Source organism: Ornithorhynchus anatinus, chromosome X5 (genome assembly GCF_004115215.2).
Source record: "Ornithorhynchus anatinus isolate Pmale09 chromosome X5, mOrnAna1.pri.v4, whole genome shotgun sequence".
In the NCBI taxonomy this organism is placed as follows: Eukaryota; Metazoa; Chordata; class Mammalia; order Monotremata; family Ornithorhynchidae; genus Ornithorhynchus; species Ornithorhynchus anatinus.
The window spans coordinates 52,207,134-52,218,303 of record NC_041753.1 but is presented as its reverse complement, the minus strand read 5'-3'; the positions used below and the strand labels follow the sequence as shown (position 1 = coordinate 52,218,303).

Genomic DNA, 11,170 nt, shown 5'->3' with positions numbered 1-11,170 from the left:
ATGGTATTATTGAGTGCTTTCAATGTGCAGAACACTGTACTAAGAGTTTAATGAGGAGTTATTTTTGAAATAACTACTTTGTATTTCTACACCAGCAGAAAAACATGGACGGTGTCATTTCTCTGTATTGGAGTTCATAGTCGCAACGGTGAGTTTCAACTTTATTCGTATTTATCTATATGATCCAAAATCTTGGGAGACCGGTGACTTCGGTATAAAACCTAGAAAAATGTTCCCTTGTTTTCACCGGGGAAAATCAATCAATCAATCAGTGGTATTTATTGAGCGCTTATTATGTGCGGAGCACCGTACTAAGCACTTAGGAGAGTACAATAACAACAGAATTAGCAGACACGTTCTCCACCCATAATGAGCTTACAAGACAAGGTTCTAGATTTTCTACCGAAGACAAAGTTCCTGGTCTCCCAGCGCTTCCTGGCTAAAGAAACTGACTGTGGATATTTTGGTCTAGGCTGATTAATACTCTCTCCCCAGCAAGGCCATGAGCTTGACAGGAAGCGAAGTGGTGAGAACGGTGTAAGAACGAAGAAATCTGGCCCAGAAGACTTCAGCTGAGCCATAAAGTTGTCAGGTTATGTGAGGTAGGTTGGGTCTCAACTGAGAACCCTTTTTTTTTGGAGTGGAAAAATGTATTTGTTTTGCATCTAGGGTAAGGTCACCAATCACCCGGCGTTCCTTTCCCTCCCTTTTCCTTCCTCGCCCGGAATGATCTCCTTCCGTTCTGCCACAGCCTGGTGTCTTTTACTTCCAGTAGCTGCCCACTGGATACAATGTTACTTTGTGACTCCTCCTGGAGGAAGAAAGCAGGTCCTCTGGGAGACCAGGGGGCTGATCCCGGATCTGCCCCTTGTCTGCTGTGAAGTGACCTTGGGCAAGTCGCTTCATTTCTCCGTGTCTCCCTTATCTGCAAAATGGGGAATCAATATCTGTCCTCCCTTCTACTTAGAATGTGAGCCCCATGTGGGACCAGTATCTCCCCGAGTCAATCAATCACTGGTATTTATTGAACAATTACAGTGTGCAGAGCACTGTACTGAGTGCTTGAGAGAGTACAATATAACAGACTTGGTAGACCTGTTCCCTGCCTCCGAGTTTACAGGGGAAGAGAGACATGAACATAAAAAAATGCTTGACCCATTGTAAATGCCTAAGAAATGCTATTGTTATTGTCGTCCTTATTATTATTATTAATCTTTCTTTACTCACCTCCCCACACTCAGTTCCATTTGCCATGTCTTGCCCGTGGCTCTCTTCCATCCTTCCCAGAATCACCCCAGAAACACAAGAAGGAAGGAGATAAGGGGGGCAAGAGAGAGAAAGAGAAGACAATACTATCCACAAGTAAACACAATCTGTTGCTCGAGAAAGTGTGATAAAATCTCATTCTTGAGGAGCATTGTGGCCTAGTGGAGAATGCGGGTTCTAATCCCAGATCTGCCAGTTGCCTCCTGTGTGACCTTGGATCAGGCACTTAACTTCTCTGTGCCTCAGTTTCCTCATCTGTAAAATGGAGATTCAATGCCCGTTCTCACTCCTACTTAGACTGTGCACCCCATCTGGGACAGGGACCGTGTTCAACCTGATTAACTTGTATCTACCCCAGCGCTGAGAACAGTGTCTGGCACATAGTAAGCACTTAACGAATACCATAAAAGACAAATGGCACGAGACAGTTTTTGTGCAGGTACAGTGTGATCAGAACAGCAGATTCCATATTTCCCCCAGAGGTGAATTTCACCATGTGTCACATCTTCTTCAAGCACAGAGGACATTTAGACATATATGAGCTTATTTTTGTTTGCATATCTGAGGGTAAGTGCACATGCTTGCACGTGGTTATACTGCAGAAAGGAAATGAAAAATTATTTTTAAGAAGTGAAAAGCTATGAGAGATAGGGAGAGGAAGCTAAACGGGCAATTCCAAAAAGCTGAGTATATTCATTTTCTATCCAATTAAAATAAGCACTTCCTAACCCTAACCCCTCCCTCCCCCCTCCTTCTCCTTCTCCCTCTCCTTCTCTCTCTCCTTCTCCCCCCTCTCTCTCTCTCTCTCTCTCATAATGTCTGCTAAAAATTTTAGAAACACATAGGGATATCATCTGAAAGTGTTTCTAATTTTTTTTAAAGCAAGTATTTAGCAAATGTTATAATTACCCTCGACTCGGGAAGGGACAACCCCAGGGATCGCAGGACTCAGGAAACACCGCCAAGCAACTGAATCTGTTTTCAGTGACTTTGAGGGATATTTCAAGCAGGAGTAGGGTTGGGGTACCCCCAATCCATCACAGTCGTCTTTGGGAGGGATTTATCATTTAACACTCAATTATGTACTCAGTTATATAACAGGTGGGGAGTCCTCCAGCCCTGCTCCTGGTTGAAATAACCCCCAAAGACGCTGAAAATGAGCTCAGATGCCCAGTAGTGTCCCCAGTGTCCTGAAACCCTTGGGGTTTTCCCTTCTGGGTACAGGGGTAGTTTCTAGAAGTCTCCAAAGAGGGCCCGGAAAACTGTCCCGGCAGTTTGGTGCCACTGCCCTGTGGCCCTTCAGATCGGCCCCTTCCAACGGCCCCAGTAGATCAGTTGGGGGTCCAGCCAGACAGTCGATCCTTGCTCCTCTAGGGCCGGTTGCCGGTTACTGAGAGGTCTCTTGGTCTTCTCTCCCCCACCCCCCGCTGTGTTTCTCCAGTAGCACTTCTCTCCGGCCTGCAAGGGGCGGGCACCTCCCAGCTCATAAGCACAGACACCGCGATTCGTTAGAGAATTTACTTTTTCATAGTGCATGAAGCATATGTTTTTGATCATGTAACATGTGAACCGAAGTCGGATTCCAAACCTCTTAATCCCCATTTTATAAACACCGGATGGGGGAAGTAGTAAGTTTAAGGATAGGTACATAAGTGCTGTGGGGCTGAGGCGAGCATCCAAGCACTTAAGGGGAACACGGTCAAGTGCGTGTACGATGCATTAAGGAGAGCGGGTGGGAGAATCGAGGGCTTAGTCAGGGATGCCCTCTCCACTGTATTGTTATATAGGCTGGCTAAACCTATCGCCCCATCCAACACATGACTTCCTTTCTCGGGAACTTTAAATTTCTTCTCTGACTCTGCACACAGGAAGTGCTCGATAAATATCACTGATGGATTGACTGATAGAGGAGCAGAAATGCAGCAGGTGACAGAGGAAAGTCATAAGGTGAGAGACAGACGGTTGCCTATACACTTAGGCAGACACCTATACCAGAATAGATGTCCTAGGAGTGCAGTGTAGCAGATGATAATAATTACAATTAATAACAATGATATCTGTTAAGCGCTTACTATTTTCCTAGCACTCTACTAAGTGCTAGAGTAGATACAAGATAATCAGGTCAGACGCAATCCTCGTTCCAAAATGGAGTTCACGGTATCAAGGAGGAGGAAGAACAGATAGCGAGTCCCCATTTTATAGATGAGGAAACTGAGGCACAGAAAAGTTAAGTGACTTGTGCCAGGTCGCGCAGCAGTTCCTACAGGATTGCATCAGGCAGTCAAAACCAGGCACTGCAGGGTTTTTTTTTTTGACTTTTCCTGGCAGTGCTTAAGCTCTTGGAAAGCTGAAACCATAGCTCCCATTCTCTCCTAGACCCCCTCCAATCTGGCTTCCGTCCCCTCCACTCTACCGAGACTGCTCTCTCTAAGGTCACCCATGACCTCCTTCTTGCCAAATCCAATGGCTCCTACTCCATTCTGATCCTCCTTGACCTCTCTGCTGCCTTTGACACTGTCGACCATCCCCTCCTCCTCCATACCTTATCTCACCTTGGCTTCACGGACTCTGTCCTCTCCTGGTTCTCCTCTTACCTCTCTGGCCGATCATTCTCGGTCTCCTACGCTGGAGCCTCCTCCCCCTCCCATCCTTTAACTGTTGGAGTTCCTCAAGGGTCAGTTCTCGGCCCTCTTCTGTTCTCCATTTACACTCACTCCCTCGGTGAACTCATCCGCTCTCACGGCTTTGACTACCATCTCTACGCAGATGACACGCAGATCTACATCTCCGCCCCTGTCCTCTCCCCCTCCCTTCGGGCTCGCATCTCCTCCTGCCTCCGGGACATCTCCACCTGGATGTCGGCCCGCCACCTAAAACTCAACATGAGCAAGACTGAGCTCCTCATCTTCCCTCCCAAGCCCGGTCCGCTCCCAGACTTCTCCATCACCGTGGATGGCACGACCATCCTTCCCGTCCCGCAGGCCCGCAATCTCGGTGTCATCCTTGACTCGTCCCTCTCGTTCACCCCACACATCCTATCCGTTACCGAGACCTGCCGGTTTCACCTCTACAATATCGCCAAGATCCGCCCTTTCCTCTCCACCCAAACGGCTACCTTACTATTACGGGCTCTCGTTATATCCCGGCTAGACTACTGTGTCAGCCTTCTCTCTGACCTCCCTTCCTCCTCTCTCGCCCCGCTCCGGTCTATTCTTCACTCCGCTGCCCGGCTCCTCTTCCTGCAGAAACGATCTGGGCATGTCACTCCCCTTCTTAAACAACTCCAGTGGTTGCCTATCGACCTCCGCTCCAAACAAAAACTCCTCACTCTAGGCTTCAAGGCTCTCCATCACCTTGCCCCTTCCTACCTCTCCTCCCTTCTCTCTTTCTACCGCCCACCCCGCACGCTCCGCTCCTCCGCCGCCCACCTCCTCGCCGTCCCTCGGTCTCGCCTATCCCGCCGTCGACCCCTGGGTCACGTCCTCCCGCGGTCCTGGAACGCCCTCCCTCCTCACCTCCGCCAAACTGATTCTCTTTCCCTCTTCAAAACCTTACTTAAAAATCACCTCCTCCAAGAGGCCTTCCCAGACTGAGCTCCTCTTCCCCCTCTACTCCCTCTGCCATCCCCCCTTTACCTCTCCGCAGCTAAAGCCTCATTTTCCCCTTTTCCCTCTGCTCCTCCACCTCTCCCTTCCCATCCCCACAGCACTGTACTCGTCCGCTCAACTGTATATATTTTCGTTACCCTATTTATTTTGTTAATGAATTGTACATCGCCTCGATTCTATTTAGTCGCCATCGGTTTTTACGAGATGTTCTTCCCCTTGACGCTGTTTAGTGCCATTGTTCTCGTCTGTCCGTCTCCCCCGATTAGACTGTAAGCCCGTCAAACGGCAGGGACTGTCTCTATCTGTTGCCGACTTGTTCATCCCAAGCGCTTAGTACAGTGCTCTGCACATAGTAAGCGCTCAATAAATACTATTGAATGAATGAATGAATAGCTTTGACTCAGTCAACCAATCGTACCTACTGAGTGCTTACCGCGCGCAGAACACCGTACTAAGTGCTGGGGAGAGTACAACATAGCAGAGTTGGTGGACACGTTCCCTGCGCACAATGAGCTTACATTGTTCTTTCCCAAGCACCTATATAGTGCCCTGCGCACAAGAAGTGCTCAATTGATACGACTGAATGAGTGAATGCTACATTCATTCATTCATTCAATAGTATTTATTGAGCGCTTACTACATCACTCTGTGCTGAGGACATCTGCTTCGGTGAAATTGTGTGTGTGTTTGTGCGTATGGGTGCTTGTGCATGAAAGACGTGTGAGCCTGTAGGCCCGTTGCGAGCAGGGAACATGTCTGCTAATTCATGTCTGCAAATACAAGCACTTAGTACAGTGCTCTGCACATAGTAAGCACTCAATAAATGCCATTGATTAACTGATTGATCGATCCTTGCCCCAGTGTCTACCTGGATCTACATCTGCCCCCTTGTCTCTCTTTTACTCTATTCCTAACTGCCTGTTCTTCTATCACAGACCTCTTTAGTATGAGAAGTAGCGTGGCTCAGGGGAAAGAGCACGGCCTTGGCAGTCAGAGGTCACGGGTTCTGATCCCGGCTCTGCCACCTGTCCGCTGTGTGACCTTGGGCGAGTCACTTCACTTCTCTGGGCCTCAGTTCCCTCATCTGTCAAATGGGGATGAAGACTGTGAGCCCCACGCGGGACAACCTGATTACCTTGTAGCTACCCCGGCACTCGGAACAGTGCTTGGCCCATGGTAAGCGCTTAACAAATACCAACATAATTAGTAGTAATAGTATTATTATTATTATAATACTATTCTCATTATAGTAGTAATAGTAGTAATAATATTTAATAAACACTTACTGGGTGCCAAGCTCTGTACTGAGCGCCGAGAAAGAATCCACAGGTGGGAGTTAGATATGGTCTCTGTCCCTAAAGGGGCTCACAATCTAATAATATAAAAGGGGACAGTGGACTGGTGACAGATCCCCCCACCACCCCAGAGAGGCCACTGCTCTGTGCCCAAGAGTCTAATCTTGTGGTTTCAGGTGAGGCGTGATGAACTGTGAACAGAGATGCCGGTTTCCAATCCCCCTTCCCGCAGTGCCGAACGAAAGCCCGCCCGTGACGACGGTTATAGAGTAAAAGGCCCTGTGTATTCAGATTCTGTTTATTTTCTCAAACTGCTGAGCAGAATACCTGTTGCAGGCACAATCACGACAGTTATCGTCACAAAAAATCCTACTCGTCCTTCTAAGTAGACCCTTATAGAAGGTTTTCTCTGAAAGTACAAATCGTAATCTGACTGGGACAATCACATTTCCTGAAAATTCGCTTCTCAATCAGTGGTATTTATTGAGCGCTTACTGTATGCAGAGCATAGCATGAGGAGTACAGTGTAACAGTTGGTAAACACGCTCCCTATTCGCTGCTGTAGTTCTAGTGAACGGTAATGGTTTCTGGCCTCAGATTTTTATGCTCCAGAAATTCCTTTAATCGAATGTTTGTGGCTCTAACTTTCAAAACAAGCTCGTTTTTGCTTGAGTAGAAAGTATTCCAGGATTCTGACTGGGACTCGAGGCCTACCCGCCCCTCCCGGAGACCCCGCTCCCCCCCCCCCCCAAAAAAACCCAAAACACCACACACTTCAGGTTATTTCTCCAATATTGCGTATGCTTTAATGATTTTATCCATTTCCCTACAGAAATACAAGCTTAAAGTGATGAGAGACACCTTAGGAATGAAATTTAAAAATTAGGAACAGACTTGCAAATCTCGTTACTTTTCCACTAGTAAAAAAAAAATAATCCCCGAAGATTGCTCTCTCGGGAAAAAAGGTATGAGATTCATTCATAGTTAACCACAGAGAAAGGACTATTAGATTCTTCCAGGTTACCTGAAAACTACAAAGTCATCAAAACAATATTTCACTCTCTACCAATACGTAGTACCGCCTGGGACATCAACGAAGTTGACATTCTCACAGCTCAGCATACTTTGATAATATCGGCTTTGGAACAGGAATAGGTACAACAATAAGACCCCAGGCTAAAGTCTCTCTTTTTTCGGGGATGTTTCACCCAGCTGAAGTTGCTCGGCTCTAAAGGATTTGTGGCCTCCCCTTGGCCTTGACTCTCCTCGGAAGGTTCCTCGAGTTGATCGACGAACCGTTTTAAATTCTCCGACATGGGTAGAGACTCGTGGCCGCTGTCCAGATCAAATAAATCCTTCATTGTCTTCTGGGCGAAGATGCCCTGTAACTCTTCCACGCCAGGAGTTAATGCTGACTTCAGTTTGTCGGGTTCCACATCTTTGCTAATGAACGACTGGACAGGTTCTGTTGACAAAAAAAGGGGACCGGTAAAAGTGCAGGAAAGCCATTTGCACGACGTGGAAAACTCGGGGGTGGCTAGACGGACACTGTGTTTTCGGGCGGGGGGAAAGCAGTCTCAAGGAAGCATAGAGAAGCAGCACGGTCTAATGGAAAGACCACAGCAGACCTGGGAGTCAGGAGGCCCCGGGTGATAATCCAGGCTCTGCCACTCGCCTGCCGTGTGACCTCTGGCAAGTCACTCAGTTCTCTGCGCCTCGGTTCCCTCATCTGTAAATGGGGGATTTGTAAAATAGGGGTTTCCTCTTCCGAAAAAAGGGATGCGATAGCGCGGCTCAGTGGAAAGAGCACGGGCTTGGGAGTCGAAGGGCAGGGGTTCTAATCCCGACTCCGCCGCTTAGCGGCTGTGTGACTTGGGGCAGATCACTTCGCTTCTCTGTGCCTCAGTTACCTAGTCGGTAAAATGAGGATTAAGACTGTGAGCCCCACGTGGGACAACCTGATGACCTCGTATCTACCCCAGTGCTAGGAACAGTGTTTGGCACATAGTAGGCGCTTAACAAATATCATCATTATCATTCCCCTTTTACCTGCGAGGCTCGGGGACTACGTCCGACCCACTTGTATTGGATCGATCAACGGTGTTTTCTTGGACACTTACTGTGTGCAAAGCATAGTTACCAGTGCTTGGGAGAGTACAATGCAACAGAGTCGGTAGAATTGATCTCACCTCCACAGGCCGTTTCCCCTTCTACTGCCACTTCAGCTCTTCCTCAATCAATCAACGTTATCTACTGAGCCCTTACTGTACGCAGAGCACTGTACTCGGCGCTTGGGTGAGTAAAATCCAACAGAGTTCCCTGTCCACAAGGAGCAGCCTATACCCCAGCGCTCAGTACGGTGCTCGGAACACAGTAAGCGCGTAACAAATTCCACGAGGCAGCTGTGCACGGTGTCGGTGGAGGCACGTGCATTAGAATGCCAGGAATTGGGCCTTTGGATTTTTAGAAGAACCGAGTGCATCCAGGGAGGCAGAGAGGCAGGATTCAGCTGCACGGCAGCTCACCGGCCCCGTTTCTCCTCCGAGAAGTCCCCTTTGGGTAAGGGACACCGAGAACCTGAGCGGAGAAACTGATTCTGGCCCTAGTTTCTGCCTGTGATTTTCATCTTACTTGACTAAAACAGAGCAGACCTGGAGCCAACGGCGGGGTTACTGGTGGTCACTTCTAAGTATCCCGTCCTCCTCCAGGTGTTGGAAATGACCTCTCCGGATAGCGTATCGCTAACGCATCCCACAGTTTCTAGGGTCTTTCATCTTCCAGTCTTGGGATACCTTCTGAATCTCCCGCCCCCTTCCGCCCCACCAGTCATAGAAATAGTAGCTAGTGGTCCCGAAACAGTTGTATTCAAATAAGATGAACATCACGAGGGACTTCACGTTTGGGTCTGTCTAATTTATGTGAATAATTCTTCTCTTTATCTAACCGGATAAATCCCGAGTGGTTAATTCCACTTTACAGCTCAAGGTCATACTCGCACAGCCGAAGCCGGAGATGGAAAAATGAATTAAAAGCCTCCAGCTCTTTGATATCGACTATTACTACTCTGAATCTGCACTCCCGGATGACTCTAGCAGTGAAGGCGGGCATGGAACAGAGCGAGGACGAACGTTCGTCTCGAGACTTTCCAACCCGTACCGTCCAATCCATTGTTTTGCACTTCTCACCGCTGCTTCGGAACGTGCCGCTTCTTAACAGGGACGAGCAACTCCCCACGGTTGCTTACCTTGGTGACAGGCCTTAAATGGGAAACATAAAAGGTACCAGAAACGAATGACAGCACCCGGGCCTTCTAGGGGAGAAAAGGGCGCTCGATCTCAGTCAGCCGATCAATCCATCGGTGGTATTTATTGAGCGCTTACCGTGTTCAGAGCACCGTCCTAAGCGCTCGGGAGAGTTCCACCCAACAATCTAAGCGCTCGGTGGTATTTACTGAGCGCTTACCGTGTCCGGAGCACCGTCCTAAGCGCTCGGGAGAGTACCGCCCAACAATCTAAGAGCTCGGTGGTATTTATGGAGCTCTAACTGGGTGCGGGGCACCGTCCCGAGCGCTCGGGAGAGTACCGCACGGCGACGGAGCCGTCCGGTGGGACCCACCGAGCTCTAACTGGGTGCGGGGCACCGTCCCGAGCGCTCGGGAGAGTACCGCACGGCGATCTGACAGTTCGATGGTGTTTGTCGAGCGTGCTCTCGACGGAGGGCTCTCCCACCGCGGAGGTCATTCGCGGCCCCGCGGCATCCTCCCCCGTCTCCCGTCCCATCCCCTCAGCGCCGTGCTCGTCGGCTCGGCCGTATATACCTTCATCCCCCTGTTTATTTTGTTTAATGAGATGTACGTCACCCCGATTCTATTTATCTGCTATTGTTTTAAAGAGACGTTCTTCCCCTCGACTCTATTTATCGCCATCGCTCTCGTCCGTCCGTCTCCCCCGATCGGACCGTGCGCCCGTCCAAGGGCAGGGACCGTCTCTATCTGTTGCCGCTCTGTCCATTCCGAGCGCTTAGTACAGCGCTCTGCACATAGTAAGCGCTCGATAAATACTATCGGATGAATGAATGAACGGATCCCTGCGAGGTGGGGGTAAACCGAGGCCCGGAGCCCCGCTGCAGCTCCCGAGTCTTTAAGGGCAGGAGACGTCGCCCGGCTGCCCTCGGGGAAAGCGGACCAAGTTCGGAGGAGGGAAAAGGACCGTCCCGTCCCGTCCCCACCCCCCGGCCACTGGAAGCGATGGAGCAAGGCGAGGGGGGAGCGGCTCACCGGGCCGGTGGTCCCGGCGGTCCGTCCGCGGGTCCGGCGCCAGCCTCCGCCAGCGGGACCCGCCGCAGGTGAAGATGACGGTCCGGATGAACTCGCGGCCGCAGAGTTTCATCTTGTCGGGCCCGGTCTCTTGCGGGCGGACCTCCCCCGGCAAGCGGCTGGACAGCAACCAGACCCACAGCAGCTGCCAAAACACCGGACGGCGCATGGCTCCCTCTCGCTCCTGCCCCCGCTCCCCCCCCCCCCCCCCCTGCGCTCTTTTTATAGCCCTCCCGCTCCCCCACCCCATCGCCCCTCCTCGCTCGCCCGCTCCCGCCCCCTCCCTCTCGCCCCTCCCCTTCCTTCCCCGGGGCGGCCATCCAGCCGCTCGTTCATTCGGTAGTATCTATTGAGCGCTTACTATAATGCTGTTGGTATGTGTCGAGCGCCGTTCTAAGCGCCGGGGGAGATACAGGGTCATCGGGTCGCCCCACGTGAGGCTCACGGCCTTAATCCCCATTTGGCAGATAATAATAATGTTGCAGAGCGCCGTTCTAAGCGCTTGGGGTACATACGGGGTGATCGGGTCGTCCCACGTGAGGCTCCCGGTCTTCATCCCCGTTTTCCAGATGAGGGAAGTGAGGCCCAGAGAAGTGAAGCGACTTGCCCGCCGTCACACAGCTGCCAAGCGGCAGAGCCGGGATTCGATCCCACGACGTCCGACTCCCAAGCCCGGGCTCTTTCCC

The 11,170-nt window shown here is 50.5% G+C and overlaps 1 protein-coding gene across 2 annotated transcripts; it reads right to left on the bottom strand.

Moving 5' to 3' along the window:
- Positions 1-6,949: 6,949 nt before the first annotated feature.
- Positions 6,950-10,678, bottom strand: RFLB (relaxin family locus B). 2 transcript variants are annotated; one of them, XM_007655587.2, is made up of 2 exons: positions 10,446-10,678; positions 6,950-7,634 (listed from the first exon to the last, which is right to left on the bottom strand). In XM_007655587.2, the coding sequence occupies exons 1-2, from the start codon at positions 10,651-10,653 to the stop codon at positions 7,285-7,287; spliced, it is 558 nt and encodes a 185-aa protein (XP_007653777.1). In that variant the 5' UTR covers positions 10,654-10,678; the 3' UTR covers positions 6,950-7,284. The 2 variants fall into 2 exon arrangements, with proteins under 2 accessions (XP_007653777.1, NP_001116159.1); NM_001122687.1 differs by having other exon boundaries at positions 7,285-7,635; positions 10,462-10,653.
- Between the last annotated feature and the right edge of the window lie 492 nt (positions 10,679-11,170).